Here is a 25479-nt window from a genome sequence, read left to right on the forward strand (position 1 = left end):
GTACATTTTGACGCTTATTTCAGGTACCAAAGGGAACAGGTGACACCGACTGACGAATTTGGGAATTTTATCAGTAACGATTGCCACGTAATAAAGTTAAACAATGGTATGGTTCTTCGTAAAAGTCATAACTGAGTCAAAATTACTGCATGATGCATTTATCTAACTAAACATGATTTCTCAAATATTTTAGCAACACAATATTTGCAGCTGCAAGCCGCGGGCGGAGGTGGATCGGACAGTCGGATATGATTTATATAGTTATAAATTACACTGCTTTTCTTCTCTCCTCAAGGCTGAGCTATTGTAATACTGTCCCATATTCTTCACAGTTTTAAGTGTAGTCATAGATACAAAAGTTTTCTAAGTTCTTTCAATGAAAAAAAAAACCCAACAAAGTTACCTGAAGAAACTCAATCGGTTAATCATCTAACATTTCTAATCTAATCTAAGTCTAGTGGATCTAAAACATTCTTATAAAGAATCCAGTCCTTAGCAATTAAGAAAAAGAATGGCTAAAACATAAAATAGCCTTGCAAGACATCATAATTATTTGGATTACTAATGAATCCGGGTCCGTTCGCCCTGGTACCTGTTCGCCCAGAGTCCATTCGCCCTTATTTTTTCTAATTGTTGTCTAGTCGCATAATTTTAAGTATTTTAATAAAATATGTTAAAGTTTGTTGAAAAATTGACAGAATATTTGTATATATTTATCATTTTCTCTTTATTTGCAGAGTAGAATACTTGGAATACAATGTATAAATTTATCTTATTGATATTTGTTAACAAAATAATTGTATTCAGTTCAACTGAGACTAGTCCCAGAGTATTATAATAAATTAACTTGAAAATCTGTTTCATGATTTTCAGTTCGTACATCATTATTGTTTTTATTAATATCAAGCTGAATATTTTATCAAAACAAAACGTTTGTTTTTATAATTCATCCTTCAAAGGACAAGTTTCACAATATTAGTGATCCGAATTATTTTGTCATTGAACAATTAATGATCATAATGATCCTAAACAAACCATTAACTTTTAAATATAGGAATGTGTACCATAGAAATACTGAATAAGTTTTATTCAACTTCAATGCCCTGAATATTATATCTTTAAGTAGGGCGAACGGACTCTATTGGTGAACGAACTCAGGGTGAACGGACGTAGGGTGAACAAGCCATTAGGGTGAACATAGCCGATACCATTACTAATGCTGCAGTAATGGCAAATTTCTAAAATTAACGCGTATCATTATTGTTTGACTTTACTTGACATTTAATGGTGAATGAATCCAACATCGCGCGCTTACCACAGCGCTATCAGAAAATCCTGGGGAGAACACTGGCATCACGGACATTCACTTAGATTTTTTGTCAGTCTGCTTATAAAACTATCGCTAACAGGAACACAATAATGTATGGAAAACCAGTGTGCTATTCCAAACTTGGTACAAGCACTATTTTACCTTATGTCATGTACAAAAATGTACATGTATGTAGAAAAGGGTGGATAAAACCTGGTTTTGTACATGTTATACATTGTTATAGCTAAAATGTCTGTTTGTTTCTGGTTTTGAGGCGGACTTTAATTTTATAAACATGATCTACAAGTTGAATGGAGATTGTTTTAGCTTTAATGCAGTGTTCTCCCCAGAAATTTTGGATAGCATCACATTTTGCGTTAAAAAAAAAATAACGGTATTTTTTTTAATGTCATTCGTGGCGTTGCGTTGATGCTCCATTTCCTTTATATGTTTTAGTTTATATTGTTCAATTCATAACTGAGAATACAATTAAACTATAACAACAAAAACAGTTGTTTCAGTTTATGTTTTCTTTATTCATTTATAGTTAAATATGTGCTTTCAGTTACCCAAGAATAAGTCAAATGAATGAATGGTTCATTATAGTGCAACCTGTATATATACAAAACAAGATATCTAGTACACAAAATTCACTATTTTTTTATATTATATTAAGTAAAGATAAAGTAGCAAAAGTAGCAAAAAAAATATCAATTTAAATTTTTTTTTTATCATGTTTCTGAAATTCATTGTTTCATGGCACTAAATGAATAAGTCCCTGTTGTTTCTTATCTTTACATCAAAATGATACGTATTTTTATCTAAAAAATAGTCTATTAATGCGTAGTTTTCTCTATCGGTATATTTTTTCTGTCTACCGTCCGTCTGTTGTCATTATCGTGAAAATGCAGATTTTTGTCATATCTGGTCCGGTTCCAATCCGTAGTTTACACAAAAATGTGCAATGGCGGCCGTAGAAAATGAGTCCGAGAATAAACATTGTTTGACAAGAGATTGTGAATGAATAAGACGCTTTTAATGCATTAAATGAATTAAACATAAACTTAAGCCAATTATGATAACTTTTTAAAGAAGTATAAAACTTATTTCAGCTCAAACCAAAATTCTCGCTCTCTCGTATTACCGGAAGAGAAAGAAAGTATTTTTTGGAGAGTTGCACAAATAAACGACCTTTTTAAAAAAAAAATCGTTTTAATCTTAGAAATTTCGTAACACAAAACATAGATTCCGAATTGTTTTTGTGATTGCATTTTTCCATGTCGAAATTGGTGATTGCAGACACGTGGTATTAGTCATGTCACAAGTGTCGGCTTGGGATATTTGCATCCAAACAGTTATCACCCTGAGGGCAATTAACACCTGGCTATTTAATCTCTTAATTGCCTTTAGTGTCCGACTTAAAGGGATTACAATTAAAGGTGATATAATTTTATGATCATAATCGATAATAGATGAACGTTCAAAATTGAGGACAAGTAAAATAGCATCTTTAAAATAATTATAGCGTCGCAGGAATAATTATAGCGTCGCGGGAATTATTATAGCATCACGGTGAAAAAATATAGCGTCGCGGTTGCGCGACGCTAAAACGGCCTGGGGAGAACACTGTAATGTATTTGTTATTTGTTTAAATTACAGGTATAATGAACATGATGTAAGAAGAAGGCAGCTTATTTTAGAACATTATATTTCTAATACACCAGAGCTAAAGAAATGGAATGAAGATAGAAGATCTAAAGTACACATGAAACAATAAAACTATGGACTAATTCATGTTTTACGCAATATAGTATGTACTTGTAAGTAGATTACTATAATTCAGAAATTATTGTGTTTTTACGATTTTTATGCCCCACCTACATGTTCATGTACAATAGTCATGATAGTAGAGGGGCATTATGTTTTCTAGTCTGGTTTCGTTCTTTCGTACATCCGTTCGTCCCACTTCTGGTTAAAGTTTTGGTCAAGGTAGTTTTTGATGAAGTTGAAGTCCAATCAACTTCAAACTTAGTACACATGTTCCCTATAATATGATCTTTCTAATTTTAATGCCAAACTAGAGTTAGGGTTATAATCTCAATAATTCAAACTCACATTTTTGTATTTCTTATTTCAATAATATGTCAGTTGGTCTACCATAAGTATAATACTGTGTAATACTGTGATATTATATATATAATTAGTACTTGAAATGTTTCTTTATGTTGTATTTGCATAAATTGTCATGTTTAATGTGTTTGTATCTTGGAATACGCATTGTATCATATGTGCTTTGTCCAATAAAATATTTGAATTTGAAAATTTGAATTTGAATTTTGAAATTTTTTAGATGAATTAAATAGGACTTTTTTTATACGTAAAAATAACAATCATATTTTTCTCTAAAACGACAAAATCGCAATAATAAATGCACGCAGTAAATTTCTGAATTTAATGTAGTGTAAATCAAAAAATTATTGCAAAAATATAACATGGTTATAATCACAATAATTAAAACTCTTATTTTTAAATTTTTAATATGAATTACATGTACACAGGATTTTTCACAATAACACAAAAATTAAAATCACAATTTTGTCTTCAACATGTTCAATGATAACCATGATAAAATCGCAATAATTTCTGAAATTACAGTAAATATTATGACAATTACCCCTGCCAAAATGATCAAGTAAGGAACCTTGTCCATTGATGTTTTATATCATATGTGAATATTTGGATCTTAAATCATGTTGATAGCTTCTGTCTCATCAATCTTTTTGACTTAAAGAGAATAAAGACAATTTTATTTTCTCACTTCAATATGTATGTCATGTATATGTCATCTGGTGCATACTTAATTCAAATTGAAGTAAAATGCCATTTTGAAGCTCAAATGAAAATTTTTACACAAAGATAATCAAGCATAATTTTTCTCATTTCAATTGTTTTACGTTTTTCATTTCGGGGTTTTATAGATGACTATGAATGTAGATTTAACTCATTGTTGAAGGCTGTGTAGTGACCTATGATAGTTAATGTCTGTGTCATTTTGTGTCTTGTTGAGAGTTGTCTCTTGTTGAGAGTTGTTGAGAGTTGTCTCTTGTTGAGAGTTGTCTAATTGATTGATTAATTGATTGGTGTTTGCTTTACGCCACATGAGTGCAAAAAGGCTATACATGTATCGCATTGAGAACTTGTTCAAGTATTTTTTACAATTTATTTTTGTTGTTGTCTCATTGGCAAAATGATTGGCAAGGCAATCATACCACATCTTCTTAATTTTTATATTAATTTGTTTTCTCCCAAGACATGCCAGATATATTCTAATGTTATACTGTAAGTTAAGAAATTATTGCTATGTTTTAATCAAGTTTTAAAAGTTTAAACTTGCAATTTGAAATTTTTTATATGTTTGGCTTTATAAATATTTTGATATGAGCTTCACTGATGAGTCTTATGTAGAAGAAACATGTGTCTGGCGTACTTAATTATAATCCTGGTACCTTTGATAAATATTAAACAGGATTTTTTTCCATATTGCAAAAATTAAAATCGCAGTTTATTCTAAAAAGACAAAATTGCAATAAAAAATGCTCTCAAAATATTTTGAATTTACAGTATGCCAATACTATCACATGACCTCTATGTTTAGCTGACAAGCTATATAGACCACATGTTGAAAGCTTTCAGCAGACCTTGTCACTTGGTAAATTATAACAGTTCGAGGTAAACACCTACGGTATTCCAGATGTGTAAACGAGAAAGGTTACTGACACTTACGTGTTATATTTACTATATTTAGTATCAATGTGTTATTTTTTCTGAGGGATAAGTGTTATATTAAATAATTTAAGAAGCAATGTGTTTATTTTTAAAGTCACACGTAAATATAGCTCCTATCACGATCATCTTTACGAAAGATTATTAGAGTTGATTTGTTTTTCAAAGGGAGATAACTCATGCGTTTTTTTTTTATCATTATTACTAATCTTATAATGGAAGGAGTATGCACCAGTATGCTGTAAGTAAGCTGTTGACCTTTTTTCTGTACTGTCATATATATGCGAAAAAAACAGAAATTATTGCAATTTATGAGTAATGAGCACATATATGCCAAATCTAATTGCATTAAATTTCAGGAATGCTGCAAACTGAAAAGGTGATTTTTATTTTTGTGACACCTGATTTTTTGGCAATTTACACAATAATGAAAACATTGCAAATATTTCTGGGTTTGTCATACAAAGGTACTACTATTTGCAGTCTCTTTTTTCAAATATTGTATTTTTGTGATCTATTTACACATTTGCGACTTCCTTTGTTGATGTGTTGTATATATTTGTTTTTCATTCATTTTCGTACATAAATTAGGCCGTTTGTTTTCTCGTTTGAATTGTTTTACATTTTCCCATTTCAGGGCCTTTTAATTTATAGCTAACTACAAATGTATGCCGTCTGGGCTTTGTTAATTGTTGAAGGCTGTACGGTGACCTATAGTTAATTTCTGTGTCCTTTTGTCTTTTGTGGAGAATTGTCTCATTGGCAATCATACAACATCTTTTTATACGCCCGTCAAAATTTTGACGGGACGTATTATGGTATACAAATGTCCGGTGTCCGTCCGTCCGTCTGTCTGTCCGGCGTAAACAAGACGCACCGTAACTTGAGAACGACTTATTCAAATTTCATGAAACTTAATATAGTTGTTTCTTATGATGGTCAAATGATCTGTATACTTTTTGGTGAAAATAAGATTTAAATTTTTTGAGTTACGGCACTTTATAACTAAAACAGGGGTGTGTTTTTTTCACATGTCCCACTGTATCTCAAAAATGATTCTTGATTATGACTTAAAACTTAAAATACTTCTTAGTTATATTAATCTCAATATCTGTATACTTTTTGGTGATGATTCAAAATTTCATTTTTGAGTTATTGAGTATTTTGTGAAAAAGGGGGAGGTTTTTTTTACATATCGCGCCATATCTCAAAAACTATTTATGATTATTGCTTAAAACTTTACACATGTCTTTGTTATATTAATCTCAATATCTGTATACTTTTTGGTGATGATTCAAAATTTCATTTTTGAGTTATTTAGTATTTTGTGAAAAAGGGGGAGGTTTTTTTTACATGTCGCGCCATATCTCAAAAACTATTTATGATTATTACTTAAAACTTTACACATGTCTTTGTTATATTAATCTCAATATATGTATACTTTTTGGTGATGATTCAAAATTTCATTTTTGAGTTATTAGTATTTTGTAAAAAAGGGGGAGGTTTTTTTTTACATGTTGTGCCGTATCTCAAAAACTGTTTATGATTATTGCTTAAAACTTTACACACTTCTTTGTTCTTTTAATCTAAAGATCTGTATACTTTTTGGTGATTATTCAAAATTTTATTTTTGAGTTATTGAGTATTTTGTAAAACAGGGGAGGGTTTTTTACATGTCACGCTGTATCTCAAAAATAAGTTATGATTATTGCTTAAATCTTTACACACTTCTTTGATATATTAATCTAAAGATCTGTATACTTTTTGGTTTTGATTCAAAATTTTATTTTGGTAATATTTAGTTTTTGTAAAAAAAACAGGGTGGGGGTTTCACATGTCCCGCCGTGTCTCTAAAACAATATGGTTATTGCTTAAATCTTTCTCATAAACTATTTATGATTATTGCATAAGACTTCCACATAAGACGTTGGGCGTATCATGCGCTCATGGCGCAGCTGTTTATTTATTTTTACAAAGTTGCACTCTGATCTGGCCAAATACAACATGTACACCCTGTTTGATCCACTTGTAAGATGTTTTGTAAATATTTGAAAATTGACCTTTCTTAAAGTGTGTGTTTCTTTTTATGTTTTCAGACTTAACATGAGGAAGAAGAAGACTCTATTACTTTTCCTGTTTGGGATAACAGTCCTATCCACAATATGGTTTGTCAACAACACCTTTGGTAACGGCTCACTTCGTTTAGACAGTTTGTATAATAATGGCAGAAAGGGTGTCGCTAAAAACAATGTTTTCACAATGGCAAGTGATAAGGCACATCCAGCTAACTTTGAGAAAACCGCAACTGAATCTGATAACAACTTACTTTTTATACCAGAAAAAACTGAGTCACAAAATAATAAACCAGAGACGGAAATCGAACAAAGGGAAGACAATCTAAGTAATCAATACCAAAAAGATAAAAATTCAATTACAACCAAAGACTTGCAAGAGGAGAATGGAGGAGAGGAGAACTTACTTGATGTACTCCAGCTAAATGACAAGAAAGAATGGGTAACAGATAGTAAAGTATGCAGTCAAATTGAAAAAGAAAAGTTTGTACAAACAGAAATGCATACACCGTCTGGGGAAGTTAAAATTTTTGTTCATGATCCCTCTGATGATGTTCATGTTAGCGCTAGCTTAGTGGAACATGGCGAATGGGAGCCAAATTTGATTCAGCTGGTTTATTCCCTTCTTGAAAAGGATGATGACCTTAAGTTTATTGACCTTGGTGCTAATATTGGAGTTTTCTCCCTTGCCGTTGCAAATCTTAACAAACAAGTGATAGCCGTTGAACCTTTGTCAATCAATGTTAAACGTTTGTGTAAATCTATTGATGCAAATGAGTTTGAAGATTTTATAACAGTTGTGCACAATGCTCTCTCAGATAAAAATGAGAAAGTGAAGTTAGGCAAGGACAAGGGGAATGTAGGCGGAACTTTCATTGCAAAGGATGAAAACACAAATAAAATTCAAGGTAGTTCAGTAGTAGGTCAATACTCTGATGAAGTAAATACAGCAAAGTTAGATGACTTGCTTACTATTCCAGAATTTAACTTAAAAAAAGTTATAATCAAGATGGATGTTGAAGGTTGGGAAAGTCACGTACTGAATGGTGCTGAAAGATTTTTCCGTAAAGTTGATGTTCAGGGCATTCTAATGGAGTGGATGTGGCACAAAACTGGGACAGAGGCTAATGACATTATTAACTTTTTTGCTAATCATGGCTATGAGCCTGTAAATCCAAACGGTAATAAATTGTTAGATGTTCGTGCTCCAGGTGCTTGGCCAGTTGATATTTTATGGCGACAGCGAGTAGATAAAGGTCATACTCATGCACAAGTTGCAAAAGATAGTCCAAACACATCAAACCAAGTTAAAAAAAAATCTACAGGGGTTCAAATGTACCGCCACGATATGACAAAATGGAATCATGATGATAGTATGTGTCGTGTAGATGCAGACTTCATGTTAGCCAACATGCATACTCAAGCCGGGGATGTTAAAATTTATGTTCACAATCCAAGTGTTGATGTCCATGTCAGTGGTGGATTAATGAGGAATGGTCAATGGGAGCCTCATTTAATTCAGCTAATGTTTTCTCTATTAGAAGCAGACCCATCTTCTCAGTTCATTGATCTTGGCGCTAATTTGGGCGTATTTTCTCTAGCTGTTGCTCGCTATGGTCGTAAAGTCGTTGCAGTGGAACCATTATCAATTAATCTACAGAGATTTTGTAGATCTATCAGAGATAATCATTTTGAGGATAAAATTACAGTAGTAACAAATGCTTTAGGTAATGAGAGAGAAACTGTATCGTTTGGAATGGATGTGGGAAACATTGGTGGGACATTTGTACTGAACGGAAAAAATCCAGAAAAGCAGCGTGGGGCTCAATATGGAGGTCAGTACCAAGATCAAGTCTTGACCGCAAAAGTAGATGATATATTGAAGTTACCTGGATTTGATTTTAAGAAAGTCGTTATAAAAATGGATGTTGAGGGTTATGAACATTTTGCCCTGCAAGGTGCTAGCGATTTTTTCAGCAAAGTTGATGTTCAAGCTGTTTTAATGGAATGGATGTGGCATAAAGCAGGATCAGGAGCAGAAGAAATTTTCAAATTTTATCACGATCGTGGATATGAACCCTTTGACCCATTGAGGAAAGTTGTACTGGATACATCATCATCAGGATCATGGCCCATTGATGTTCTTTGGAGGAAAAAGCAAGTGATTTCACCACCACAAAATCTGGACAAACCTGAACAACCCAGAAGTGTTCAAACTAATTCACAGGTTCGAATGTACAGAAGGGACATGCAGAATTGGGTCAAAGACACATCAATGTGCATTGATCCAAAAAGTTTATTAAAAGCAAACATGCACACGAATGCTGGAGATTTGACAATCTTTGTTCATGATTCTACCGTCGACATTCATGTAAGTGGGAGTCTTGTTCGTGGTGGGTCATGGGAACCACATCTCACCCAACTCATGTATTCATTGCTACAGCAGGACTCTGAGCTTCAGTTTATTGACCTCGGAGCAAACCTTGGGGTATTTTCATTGGCTGTTGCAAAATATGGCCGACATGTTTTGGCTGTAGAACCTCTGTCCATTAACCTCCATCGATTCTGTGCTTCGATAACGGCCAATGGATTTGAAAGTCTGATAACTGTTGCTACAAATGCATTGTCAGACAAGAGAGAAAATGTAACATTTGGTAAAGATAAAGGGAACGTAGGTGGCACTTTTGTTCTCAATGATAAAAACATGAACAAATTTAGTGGAAGTCCTGTTATTGGTAAATACGATGATGTAGTCCTGTCAGCCAAGATGGATGACATTTTAGATGTGCCTGGATTTAACTTTAAGAAAGTGATTATGAAGATAGATGTGGAAGGATATGAGCACCATGTTCTCAGAGCCGCAGATAAGTTCTTTAGGTATGTATATCAATAATTCTAGTTATATTGATCATGTTGATGGTCATCACACTTTCAACCATTTGTAAAGCTAAAAATGTAGCTAACATCATGAACATAAACTGGTTAAATTGTCAACCAGCCCAAAATGAGTCCACATTAAAATGTCCATCAAGTTTTATAGAAAAAAAATGTAAATTGTCAATGCATCTTTACATTCAGTCAGGGGTACTACTTGTACAAGTAATTTTTATTTACTTGAAGAAGAAAAAAAAATAATATGATAAGTAAATTATAATGTTTGAATAATCCCACCTTAATTTTCTAAAAAATTTACTTATACAAGTAATTGTTTTTACAATCTGTCAAAAGTTTTCAAGTTTTGAGATTTAAAATCATGCCTTTAATGATTTTTCCCAGGTTAGCTTATAATTTTTTAATAGAGTTCAATGTTTCATTTCTTAATTAATTCAACAAAGAAACTTATTGCGCAAAGATCTTAGGTATTTGCGTAAAGCCTTCAAAAATTGCTACTTTTGGGCATGTAAATGACCAGTGTTTTTGAGATAACAGATAAATGGGATTTTCATTGTCCATGAAATTACACTTAAATGAATAGTAAAGACATCTGCAATGGGCAGACACGTTAAAATTCTGTTAGAGCAAAGAAATCTTAAGAATTTAAGAAATGAAGATAAGATGACTTTTTCACTTATATAAGTAAAAAAATCTGAATGTCTAAGGGACATAACTACGTCAATTATTTTTTTTACCTATACAAGTAAATAAAATTCACTTGTATAAGTATCCTACAAATTGACTTATATATAAGTATATTTTTTTTTACTTAATCAAGTAAATAAAAGTTACTTTAACATGTTGTACAAGTACATGAAGTAGTACTAGTAACGTTAACCCTGACATTATGTAATAATAAAGGCACAAACAAACAAATAAAATTTAATAGATAATGAGTCTTGTACATAAGTGGGCAAAACTTTACCACATGTGATTATTTTTATTAAAAGCTTATTGCAATATGAAATACCTAAAAACATTTAAGATAGACATGTCATTTGTTTTTTATCAGCTTTAATTTTACATGTTTTAGAAGAAGAAAAAAATCCCCCCAAAAATCATGAAAATTATTTTGCTGTATATTTTTTTCAAAATTTAAATAATGATAAGTCATGATCAATGTTTACATAAATGATTTTTTATAGCACAGACACTTTGAAGGTATGGTATACATGGTATGCTAAAAGAGGTATTATTTCATTTACTCCTCCTACGCTTTTTTTTCTTGGGTGTACTGTTATATGATAATATGAAGGACTAAAGTGTTTGAGTTCTTAGTTAATATAGATATTGTAGTCAATTAATTTAAACTTGTTATGTTATTTACACAAGCTGTACCCATTTATCATATATATTTCAACCCTTTTGATGATTTTCCTATATATTCATGATATTTTTCTACCAGGATGTACAATTTCTTAATTTTTTGCTTACAGTGTAAAGAGATTGCTGTAATCATGATAATAGTGAATTTGTGTAATAAAATGATAATGGATGTCAAATTAAACTCAGAAATATATAAATGAACTAAAATAAAAAATCATACAAGACTGACAAAGGTCACTCACTCCTGACTATATTTATACCTAAAGCTAATGTAGACAAACAAACAGACAGCAATAATCACAGTAAAACTCAGTTGAAAAGAAGTCAGAGTCAGACGTCAGAATAGATAAAAAGAAACTATGCAAAATGACAAAGATACATAAATGATATAAAAAGGAGTATTAGCTGACATGCCAGCTCCAGACATAAATTAAACTGATTGATAGATCTAGAGTATGTCTTCATCATCATGATCATACATCATGTACATGTGTCATATGGAAAAAAGGGGAAAAATCAGCTTTAAAAAATGCATTCTAAAAAATAATTTAAAGTAATTTGATGACATCCAGTGGCAAATAGTTTATGTATATTTAGGACCAGAAGAAAATATCAGGAATTTAAAGCAATTAGATGTAGCAATTAGCAGGTTCTAAGTAAAAAAATAAGAGGTAGAAATACCTCTTAAAAGGTAAAAAAATGTTTCCTATGATTTATATTTGTCCTTCTTTGATGACTTTGATGACTTTCAGTAAATCTATTTTCAGAATTGAATTGATTGTTGGCATTTTACGAATTTTATAACATGTATAATGTTTTATTCTTTTCTTGCCTTTGTTTGAAATATAAAAACATTTAGAATTGTAATCAAGAAAATCAAGGGCCACATAAACCTCTGTCATGAGGTTCTCTGGAGTGAAATGGGGAGTTCTAAGGTGGCATAGTCCCTCACTTCTTCTGTGATCACCCCTGAGAATGATAGCATTTTTTTAGGCGGGGTGAAATAAAAGGGCAGTTGATTACTTGCAATTCAATATTGGAGGAAATAAAAATATACATACAACATGTACAAACATGACAAAAGAAAAGCAACTCTTTTCCAAATGGGAGACAGATCAATTTTTCTTTTATTTCTTTATCTTATTTTCCAAGTATGCTCCTGATGTTTAACTGTTTAAGAGGAATTATATATAAACATGATAAAGTTAATTATATAAGTCATTTGTAAGTAAACATTCGGCTTAAAAAGATATTTAGGATTATGCTTTGCATTTTAAAAAGAAGTACCTGAAAATCATGCAGTAATTATGGGGTCACCATCCTAAATAGGTCTATTAACAATGATTAATACTATATTAGTTATTGGTCCAATGCAGGGGACATTGGGACTCTTTTTGAAAAAAGAAAATGCATTTGTGTTTTTTTGTTTTTTTTATTGCTATAGTGGGGTGCTCATTTTCGCCACATCTTTCCATGTTTTCCACAGTTTATGTTCAGGTCTAAATGTTTTTGAAGTATACTGATATTTCTATATGAAGATAACTTCAAATGCAAAATATACTTAAGCTTGAAAACCGGTTTGTTTTAAGAAAATCATCTGAAAAGTTAGATTATAGGGTGTTTGAAATTTACGGATGTTTTGTCAATGGGGGACACATATTCGCCATTTTTACACATCTATTTAAAACCAAATAACCGCAGCTTTTAACAATTTGTATCAAATCAATTGCATTATAGATGAATAGCAGACATTTGAAAGGTATAAAGAATTCAAAATTAGGGCATTCAGTCAAATTTTTACTTAGAAATACTTCTTTGAAATCGTGTTTTTTATTCAGGAAATTGTCCGAAAATCGTTGTCCGTTTTTCTGTCATTTTCGATAGGAGCCGCAATTTTGTCTCAGTTTAAAAAAAATATTATATTTGTTATAAAAATATAATTTACGGGTACATTTCTTCCGTTTCAGCCATCCTTTGAAGTTTTTACACCTCAAAATCCTTAAACGGCGAAATTGTGTCCCCGGCGAAAATGAGCACCCCAATCTATAGTTAAGCAATTGAATTTGTTTTTTGATGGAGCCTTTTTTGTTCCAAATTTTGCATCACAAACAATACAAATATATCTGAATTTACAGTAATTTGTAATCTAAAGTTTAAGCAGTATTTAATATTGAACTACTTATTACAGAACTGTAGATGTTCAAGCAGTGCTCATGGAATGGATGTGGCAAAAAGATGGTTCCAGTGCTCAAGAAATCATACAATTCTTCACCAGATATAACTATGAACCATTCAGTCCTGGCAGTAATCTTGTATTGGATACACAATATCCTGGAAGTTGGCCTGTTGACGTACTTTGGAGAAGGAAAAAGTCTGGAAATCCATTCAAAAACGGACCAGAAACTTCTGTTAGAAAGTCAACTCGGCATGAAAGACAACAACCAAATGCAGTTCAACAACAGCCTAGAGAGTCACAACAACAACAACCAAATGCAGTTCAGCAACAACAACAGCCTAGACAGACACAACAACAAAGAGGGCAACAAGCATCTTTGTATAAGGAAGGTAGAGCTGATACACCTGAAAGAAGCCAAAATCAGCAAGATAGATCTCAGCAGGTAAGACATAATGACATAAGACATAAAGACAAAAGACATAAAGACATGACATAAGACATAAGACATACAGACATAAGACATACAGACATAAGATATCAAGACATAAGACATACAGACATAAGACATAAAGACATAAGACATAAAGACATAAAGACATGTCATAAGACATAAGACATACAGAAATAAGACATACAGACATAAGACATACAGACATAAGATATCAAGACATAAGACATAAAGACAAAGACATAAAGACATAAGACATAAAGACATGACATAAGACATAAGACAAAGGACATACAGAAATAAGACATACAGACATAAGACATACAGACATACAGACATAAGATATCAAGACATAAGACATAAAGACAAAACATAAGACATACAGACGTAAGACATGCAGACATGACATAAGACGTAAAGACACACAACATTAAGACATAAACACATAAAGACATTTAGACAAAAGACATACAGACATAAAGACATAATACATACAGACAAGACATACAGACATAAAGACAAGACACAAGAAATAAAGACATAAAGACATAAAGACATTAGACATAATGACATATATACATAAGACATAAAGACATGACATAAGACATGACATAAGACAAACAGACCTAAGACATAAGACATAAGACATAAATACATAGGACATAATGACATACAGACATGACATAAGACGTAAAGACATAATACATACAGACATACAGACAACAGACATAAGACATAAGACATAAGACATAAAACATAAAAACATATGCATCCAATTAAACATAGAAAGCAAGAGTTCATATCAATATATAAACATGCAACACAAAAGACCTTTAAAGCATCTTTAACTTTGACACACACTGAAGCATGCACTTATGAGGTAAAAACACAAAAGCAAAGGTAAAATGGTTTTCAACATACAAAGAACATAGATATTATATAATTAGTTAATTAATTACAATTGCAGGTGCCTCAAACCCATGTCCAGAAAAATCAAGCTTTTGATCATGCTGAAAAAACCAACCAAGTATCTTCAAAACGATATGGAGTTAACTTTTACCGTAGAGATGGAAAAACATGGGTTCCAGATGACTCATCATGCTCTGCATCAGGCAATTTCTTGAAAGCTAATTTGCATACACCAGCGGGAGATGTTACGATATATGTTCACGATGCCAATACTGATGTTCATGTTAGCGGAGGACTTCTACGGAATGAGGCATGGGAACCTCATTTGATCAGGCTAATGTTTGATCTGTTAAATAAAGATTCACAGCTGCAATTTATGGATCTTGGTGCTAATTTAGGTGTGTTCTCATTGGCTGTTGCTAAGATTGGTAGGCGTGTATTTGCTGCTGAACCACTGTCAATCAATTTACAACGATTTTGTAAATCTATCCTGGCCAACCATTTTGAGGACAAGATTACCGTTGTGACAAATGCTTTGTCAGATAAGATTGAAAAGGTATCTTTTGGAAAAGACCATGGGAATGTAGGAGGTACTTTTGTATTGGAGGGAAAGAACATGGAGAAATATTCTGGAAGTGCTTATAGTGGGAAATATGATGATGTCGTACAAACGGCAAAACTTGATAGCTTTCTACGACTCCCAGGTTTTGATTTTACAAAAGTTATTATGAAAATAGACGTGGAAGGATATGAACACCATGTATTCAAAGGTGCTAAAAAATTCTTCCAAGAAGTGGACGTACAGGCCGTTCTTATGGAATGGATGTGGCATAAAAGTGGATCTGATGCCACAGAAATTTTGAATTTTTTCAAGGATCTCGGTTATGAACCAATAAATCCTAACTCTAATTCTAGATTAGAGATTTCTTTATCTCAAACATGGCCAGTTGATGTGTTGTGGAAAAAAACGAAAAAAACATCGGTGGTTAAAAAATCTTCAAAAGTTTCTTCTCAGTTTACTTCTGGGGTTCAAGTTTATCACCATGATAAAAGACAATGGCTGGCTGATGATAGCGTCTGTCTCAATCTTCCACAAATGACAAGAGGCAAAATAAGTGACTCCCTCGCTGGACCATATACTATCTTTGTTTATGACCCATCTGTTGACCAGTGGGTAAGTGGTAGTATCTTACGAGATGGAGGCTGGGAAACAGGACTAGTCAATAGTGTTATTTCATTACTTAAACCTGATGAAGACTTACAATTTGTTGACTTAGGTGCTAATTTAGGGGTCTACACATTAGGTGTAGCTAAGTTTGGGAGGAATGTTATTGCGGTAGATCCATTGACTTCTAATGTGCAACGTATGTGCAATTCTATCATAGAAAACAATCTAGGAAGTAAGATAACATTGATTTACAATGCGTTATCCGACACTAGAGGTACTGTCTCTTTGGGTAAAGATGAGAAAAATGTTGGCGGAACATTTGTGATGGACCGTAGCAATGCAAATAAAGTTCAAGGTAGCAACGTGAACGGAAAAATCGGAGAAGATGTTGTAACTGCTAAATTAGACGACTTGTTAAATATACCAGGATTTAATTTCAAAAAAATAATTATGAAAATGGATGTCGAAGGATATGAGGGATATGTGCTAAAAGGGGGGACTAAATTTTTTGAGATAGTGGATGTCCAGGCTGTCTTTATGGAATGGATGTGGTTAAAGTCTGGGACAGTAACACAGGAAGTCTTAAGTTTCTTCACGTCTCGTGGATATAAACCATATATAGCTACGTCAGGCAGAGAACTCAGGGTGGAAGACGCTACAAACTGGCCAGTTGATATGATGTGGAAAAAATAGGTAAGAATTATAAAAGAAATTGGTAGACCCATTAACAAGCATAATGGTGGATATAATTACTCAGATTTACTTTAAAACTAAATAACACTTTTATTCTTGTAAATGGACAATTCCAAAAAAAACTTACAAGAAATTGGTAGACCCATTTTCAACCATAAAAGTGTTATTTAGCATGTTCAGGTAATCGATTTGATTGAATTATCTCCCTCTTGATTGAGTAAATTTGTGTAACAAAGTTATCTCCCCTGATCATTGATATTTAAATTGAACTGCATTAAGTTTGATAAACTATTTCAATAAAAAAATAAAGGTGAGAAATGCTGAAATTAAAGAACTACAATTTATCTTATGTACATGTAATATGGTAACATAATCTTTAAGGCTTTAAGTACAAATGTACTGTGTAGATCCATATATTTTCGTGGGTACCTTGTTGAGGAAAGCATGCACTTTGGAGGTTATTTCAATTCTTGGTCACTCTGTACCAACGAGGTCCATGAAAACACTCAATTATTATGACAGAAAATCACTAATTACCAAAACCTATATATGCTATTTGAGAGTACAACAGACCACAAAGACCTGATCATGCTGATTAACATCCATCAAAACAATAGACATAAAAACAATGTCAATGATCTATGAAAAAATACATGATCCAGATAGTCTGACATGGTACATGCCTTTCTCGCTAGGTTTGCAATAAGCAGACAGAACACAAAGTTGTCCAATATCACATATATCACCAAAAAACTGTCAAATCCAAAAGTCAAAGTTTAAAGAGGTAGCACCACATACTTCATATGTTAAAAAACAGTGTTTTGGAGACTCAAATGATGCTAAACATGCTTAAGAAACAAAACATTTTTTTCAAATGATGATTGATATGTAATATTTTCTGTTTTATACATGTTATATTACAGGGGTCAAAATTAACTTATGAAGGCCAGTAGCCACCTGGGCTACTAGACTTGAAAATCAGTTAGCCCAGACAAAAAGTCAGTAGCCCACATAATTTTACTATCACCGGTGAAGCCCGCAAAGCGGGCTGAACTTCCTAGGTAGGGCTTGGGGGCATGCCCCCTAAGAAAATTTTGAAATTTCAGACTCAAAATCCTGCATTCTGAGCATACTTGGAGGTGATTTAAATGCCTGGGAAAAAGTTATTTTTTTATTATCTTTGTTGTTGACTTCAATCAAATTTCATTTAAAAAAAAAATCATTTGCAAAATGGGAATCTTCATGCCCTGTGTACAAGAATTTTTTTACATATCTTTTAAAGACAACTAAAGAATTCTCTGTTCTGGAATACATGAAGATGATAGATGAAATATTTCATTTTATTTCTATAATAATCTTATTTATTAAATATCTTGGTCGATTCATTTTGCGTATTAAACTACGTACATTTGTAAACAAATGAACCCCCCCTTTTTTGCGACTATTTCATGTATTCCAAAAGCGTTGTCATGAACTTGATATCTTCTCTGATTTTCTTTTTTTTTGTAAACTGTTCAGTTAGTAAGAAACATAAATCATTTTTAACTATAAATGTTATTTATTGTGGTCGACAATACTCTACTTTCGTTTTTGACCTTCATTCTCTGTACACCACGTGGGCTTTGAAAATTTAACTACAAAAGGTACTGTTTTCCAGATTCTTAGCAGCATTATATATATCATACTTTCTTTTATTTGACTGATATTACTTCATGACATGCTATTGTCATCTTCCCTGGCTTTCTTCGCTTTCTTGAAGCCAAAACCGTGATTGCTTTATATTGTTAATGACCATCGGAACACCTCTCTTGTTATCCTTGGAAGCATACAATACATTCTGACTTTAAATAGACGACCAATCAGTGACCTGAATTAACGTGAACTATATTTAGTCACAGGTAAACACTGATTTGACATCCTTGTTTATCGCGACCGCGACTTTGATGCAATACATTTTAAAAAGATTTTTAGTCAGTCAGTCAAGAACTTGTTTTCAATTCGCACCTGGGCTACCACAACTGAGTAAAAAGATTGCCCAGGTCAATTTCTGGTCGCCATTGGCGACTGGGGGACCGTTAATTTTTTCCCCTGTATTATATTGATGAATTACACTTACACATGATCATGATGATTCATGGTATGTTTTTTTTCTTGCAGGTTGTTTAAAGAAGTATGAAGGCTTAGAAAACAAAGATATGTGTTCAAACCATAACAAACTTCATGCATCTGTAAATCATGTGTATATATCATCATTTTAATTCATCACCATTGGACTAAAAGAATCATGTGATTGGATTGTACCATTCCTTCTGTGTTTTGATTGGATGTTATAGGATTATTTGTCTCTTGTCATGTCATTTACTTATGTTGTTCATTAATGCAGGAGCTGGCAGCTCCTCTTATGTTAATTTTCTATCTTAGTCAAGTAGTGTCATCTTTCCCTACTGAAGTGCAAAGTATCTATAGAAAATATCATTTAGCATGTTTAGGACTTATCAGAACATTTCTACTTAAGGTGGTACTTTAACTAAAATTAATTTGGCTCGTTTAATTTTCTTAAAATTTTGACAAAATATTTACTTTGACCCTTTTACAAAAATATAAAAATTTTAAAAAATTTGAACCAACCGTTTTATCAGAAAAATTACACTGGTTATATAGCAGTTTGACAAACACTTATTTTGATCATTGAGAAGCTTAATATTCCCTTAACAACACAACGTAATTAAAACGTTTAGCTGATTTTACAGAGTTATCTCCCTGTAGTGTTAGGTACCACCTTAAATATAAAAAACTTTGATATTTTCTATCCTTTGGATTTTCCACCGATAATATTTAAGTGTAAAAGTATTTATAGAAAAAAAAAAATCAAAATGATTGGTACTTTATGGCTAATTGAAAATTTCTACTTAAATAAGGATTTTTTTTTTTTGTAATTTGATCAAATTTTAACATGTTTAATGAGATGAATATTATGCTGTTAACAATTACATTGTTTAGCATAAGTGTCCATGACAACTTTTTCAAGAATGTTTTTAATTGAAGAAAGTGTTTAAAATGATTATAATCAAGGTAAATTAAAACATTAATCATTATCATGATTATATGCATGATTTATATCTGAATTTTCTTCTACTACTAGCTGTTGTATTTTTATTTTCGAGGCAATTTATAGAAATATGAGTTAAATATATGTTTTAGCCAATGAATATTATGCTGTTAACAATTATATTGTTTAGCATAAGTGTCCATGACAACTTTTTCAAGAATGTTTTTAATTAAAAAAACAATTTATTACAGTACTAATGACATTAATTATAATTATTAGACTGATTCATAATTATTTTATAGTTTGAATCAGAACAATAATTTGTACATTTAATCTTGTCCTTGATACTCAAACCATTTATTAAATTTGGATTAAAATATTTTTCTCAATCTAATAAAATTCTTATTCATTTGTTAGACTACTTTCTTCTTCTACTTCTCTGGATCTTTACACCCTTTATAGGGCTAGGGTAACCATACTTTCGTATGTTAATTTCATATTTATTACATATTTTCCGTACGGAATTCTCCAAAATTCACCACCGTTAAGTATATTCTCAGTATTATAAATTGCTTCACTAAAAATCAAAAGCTTCTATCATGTCAATAAATGGCAATTTTTATATGATTCCTTTTTTATGTCTTTCTCTTTGTTATTATATTTATATGAGTTATGTCCCTTTAAGAGGATTTTTGTCATGTATTGTTAAGTATTTATTGGAAATCTTAACATATTTATCATTATTTTATTTTCATGAGTGTTAACTGAAAAACCTGTGGACCTTTTGTAATTTGCATAGATAACTTTTGTTTTTATCTTAACATATTTACAATCATGACAATAGATGCATCTTAAAATATGAAAGGAGTAGGTAATGACCGATTTTGGCCTCAAATTTCAGGTTCATCTGATGAAAGATTTTGACCACTTTTTAAACACGGAAGTGTCTATTTTATTTCATGTGAACGATTTTAACTGATTTAATCATTAAAAATGATCCGATTCAAGCTCAAATATCAAAAATCTACCAAATATGCCTAAAAATGTCACTTTTCAGATGGTTTTTTGTCAAAAATGAACGTGGCTGCATCCGTGTTCATCCTCAACCTTTATCATGTTTATATATATATGTTATGTATTATCATAGAATACAACTTACATTTCAAAATAAAGAATGAACACGAATGCGGCCACTTTTGTTTTACACGAAAACCGTCTAAAATTTAACTAAAATGCTAAAATTGTGATGATTTCAGTAATTTAGCATGATTTAATGGTGCTAGTACCCAATATATGTGCATTAAATTGTCAAAAACAACCCATATTTATGTAGTAGAAGCATTCTACTGTCCAATGAATAACTAAAAGTTTACATTTTAACAATTTTGTAAAACTGCTATATTTTGGGGTCAAAAAGGGGTCTTACTGGACCTTCTCCTTTAGTCGAATTTTGTCACAGATCTCTCTGTAAACAACCTTCTGACATAAAAAACAATATTTCTTTAGTATACCATCAAATGTTTTTGAATTGGGATGCAATAATTTGTTGCATTTTGTTTGATTTTTATTAATGGCAGACAAATTTGCATACAAGTGTAAATATGTCTATTGAACAAAAACAAATTCTTGGAAATTTTGTGAAAGAGTATTCATTCTATAAAAATCAAACTCTTCCCACTGGATGATTAAGGTATCATTCATTATATTTTCTGATTAATTCTTCTTTCAGATTTTTGTGTAGGACTATATGAAAGTTTTATAAATAAATGGTTGTACTGTTTTATGCATGGTTCCAGTAGATTTTTTTTGTAAGATGTCCTTGTCGTGTTTTGTCAACACACTTTTGTCCTCAATATATACAAGTATTTGACTAATGTAATAGAAAGTTATGCTTTATTTTTCTTTTTTCTAATGCATATAATTCATGATTTTTTCAGCATTTTATTTTTCATTTTTGTTATTGCTTGTTTATTCTAGAAATTGTTATAATGTTTTTTGATTATTTTGGTTATATTGGATTCTATTTGTGCTATCATAAGATACTTTATCAAATTGACAATTTAAATTGTTTATTTGAAGATTATGTTATTCTGTTTTATGACATATGTTTTTCATCTAGTATATTAAATTTGTAATGTATTGCTATGAACTGCTGTGGATTCATTTATTTCCATGGTTACCAATTTTCGTGGATTAAGGAAAACTTGCTTGTTCGTGGATATTCAATTTCATGCCGAAACCTGCAAACAAACCTACAGAAAAATTTGTCCTTAGCTGAACATTTAATTTCGTGGTTTACCTGTACCCACGAAATCCATGAAAAATTGGTATCCAACAAAAAATAATGAATCCACACTTTATAAGTCTTAATGTGACGGGTCATAAATTGTCTTCCTTTAAAGATACATTGAAATAAGAATTTGTAAAAGTGAAAATTCACTTAATTTAATTTCCAATCCTCATAAAACTAATTGCAATTATTTGTGATAGAGGAATTTTGTTTTTATTTTTTGTATGCATATAATGTTGAGGGGGGATAGGTCCTTTATGGGGACTCCGGGATAGGGTATTATTAAGCTCGGGATTTCGGGATTGACCCTTTCGGGATCCGGGAATTCTTTTTTTCCAATTTCGGGATTTCGTGATTTTAAGCCCGGGATTTTGGGATCTGGTGTTTTTAAGCTCGGGATTTCGGGATCAGGACGTCTCCTACCCCCTCTCAAAGATGTTAATTTACTGTTACTAAATACAAAGATTTAAGGTGCCATAATAATTTTTAATGGACATAATAAAACAGATATAATTAGTCAATGCTTTAATTGTTTAAAAGATCTATTGGTCTGGAATCAAAGCAAAGCGTACCTGTTCATATTTATTCATAATTATAGGTTTAAAGTATAAATACAGGTTTTGGAATGATGAAAATTAAGTCAGGGTAGGGAATTAATCCTGTGTGCTAGAATGTCATCTAATTGAGAAAGTATACCCAACATTCTTGAAATTTTAAAAGCTTGTTAAACAATAAGTCTTTACAAAATTACATAAACAGAATTCAATATTGGTTCTATGTATTATGTTTAAGATACTTACCCTTCAGCCATTATACTAAATACCATGTGATTGACATGTGACATTTCATAATTGATTTAAATAGTGCTACTTGAAAAGATTTACAAGTTCATAAATTGTGTACCTTAAAATATGGATAATAACTTGTTTGTGCTTCCCAGATATTGCCAAAATGCTTTATATCCATTTATATATGTATTTTTTTCTATATTTGATAGTAAAGTTGACACGTTTTCTTTCTTATTAGGTTTTTGGCTTTAGGGTACTGACCAGCTGGTATGTTAAAACTGCTTTAAAATTTTGTTATGATAGTCGCTATTAATAAAGCATTCTTTGAAATCGTTATTTTTTAATGCTTTGTTTTATTTGAAATTTTGTTCATTTCTCATAAAATTCACAATTCAATTTTATATACATTGTAATTTAAGTTAATTTCTCATTGATATGTCTGATACTATTATGCAGATTATTTGAAAATGATTAAATTACCAAAAAAAATATGGTAATTTGCATCACCCACAGTATATGTTTATAACAAAATGCAGACTTAATTTCCTACATCTTGTAATAACTGTCAATTTTAAGGGATTTTTTTTTATTCTATTTTTGTATTAGACTGGATGTGATGTATCATGTTTTGATGATATGACACTTGTAAATTCTTAAATTTTGTTCTTGTTTTTTATTGAAAATATTGTGATGAGATAGGTGTCGCAAAAATAATATATAGCATTTGAAATTTTGATAGTATTAATTGTATGCAGCATTTATGGAAATGACTTTGTTTAATCATGCATTTTGGCACATTGTTACACAATCAAAAAAAATAATTAATGATTGCTAGGCCCCAAAGGACCAACAGTTTAGGTTTTTTTTTGTGAGACAATGTCATGAAAACATTTCAGAAATTACAGTTCCAATTTCCATAAGGTGCCCCGTGCCCTTCATAAGAAAATGAAACTGCAGTATTTTTGTGATTTGTTTGTAGTATATTATTTTATTTAAAGCTGAATAGTAAGTCACATGACTTATAATTCGACAACTCTCACTAGTCTTGTTCATGCTATTTAGCAGTTTTACCAGTATTTGCATGTATATTCATTTATGGATATAATCTAGTCAATGCTAACTTAGTCTACTGTGTTTTTCACCTTTTTATACGAGAAAGTTTGTTGTTGTTTATGTTGAGCTTTTTAATAACAAAGAAATCTATGACATTGTCTCACAACAAAAAAACCTAAACTGTGGGTCCTTTGGGACCTAACTTTCAATGATAAATAAGCATTCCTTGACAGTATGAAATAGTTTATTCCAATTTGAATATTTAGATTCAAAATGCATTAATGGTAAATGCTGGAATATAGATTTTATTTTGGTGTGAATTCAATATTCTACTTGTGAATATAATAGTTTTAAGTTAATGCCAAAATATACATCATTTTCTGTTGGGCCTTGGTAACTTAGGTTATCCACAAACACAAAATTCTTATTAAGAAGGAAGAGAATGGGGATGGGGAGATTTGACATCAAATAAGAGATTTTTAATTTCTTTTTTTGCTAGTCAAATTTAAAATCATAGTTTATATATGTTTGACCCAATCTGATCAAACTGGAGATCTTTTGTTAAGGTGTTGCTTACAAGGACCTGAAAACGTCATGATTAACTTTCTGTTTAGAAGACATCTCCAGATCCTCTAGTTTTGATGAAAAAAATGCACACTTAAATATTTGGAGATAAGCATTTCATTGGCTGATATAATAATTAAAAGAAAATAATTAAAAGTAGAATGGAATGTTAGCAGATGCCTTGTAAATGAAATGTGGTTACTGGATCTATTCTTGAATGTGATTGGTCAAGATCTTGGTGAAAACCCTGGATCAGTTATTATATTTTTCAAGTTGTAAAATATTGAAGTTAAGTTGATTCTTTACAACTTTTTCTTTTTTTATGTTGAATAATCTCTCAATTATATATGGAATAGAAGGCTACATTGATTTAGTCCTGTAAATTTCAACTTAGATATATCTCTGTATATTTACCTTACTAGACTTTATATTATACCAGTATATGTATCTTAATTTTTATTTTGATAATTATTGCATGTTTACAAATAACTATAATGGTAAAAGGTTTGTCTTATTCTATGAAGTCTACATTGTTGGTTGTTTATAAAAGCTATATATGTATTTAGACCAAAAATAAATACAAATTCAATTTTATGCATGTGTTTTGTTAATTTATGCAGATGTCATTGGTTCTGTTGAAGAAAACTTTTTCATGATAGCAGCACTTATCGTAGTAATATTACATCATCCATCAATTATATAACCTTAATTATCCCAATAATTGAATCTGATATATTTGTTTGCCTTTTGTATGGAAAACAAATCTTTGAAAGCAGTGTTGAAATTTGTTAGCCCAGAACTTGACAAATAGAATAGACTATTGTTTGTTGTGAAAGACAGTTACCCGTTAGATGTTGGTTTTGGCTTTTTTCATGTTTTAGGTTGCTGTTTCATTGGTGTACGTTTATGTCCAAAAG

General features: G+C 31.3%; 1 protein-coding gene across 1 annotated transcript; it reads left to right on the plus strand.

Annotated features, from left to right (window-relative positions):
• On the plus strand, window positions 1–25156 carry LOC139495812 (uncharacterized; the record flags this gene model as incomplete). Its single annotated transcript, XM_071284188.1, is given in 6 exon segments — window positions 1–106; window positions 2969–3129; window positions 7189–10041; window positions 13613–14042; window positions 15016–16818; window positions 18976–25156. Coding segments are annotated over 4 exon segments (5094 nt in total). The 3' UTR covers window positions 18976–25156.
• Window positions 25157–25479: the final 323 nt, after the last annotated feature.

The sequence above is a fragment of the Mytilus edulis genome, chromosome 11 (assembly GCF_963676685.1).
Source record: "Mytilus edulis chromosome 11, xbMytEdul2.2, whole genome shotgun sequence".
Taxonomy (NCBI): domain Eukaryota; kingdom Metazoa; phylum Mollusca; class Bivalvia; order Mytilida; family Mytilidae; genus Mytilus; species Mytilus edulis.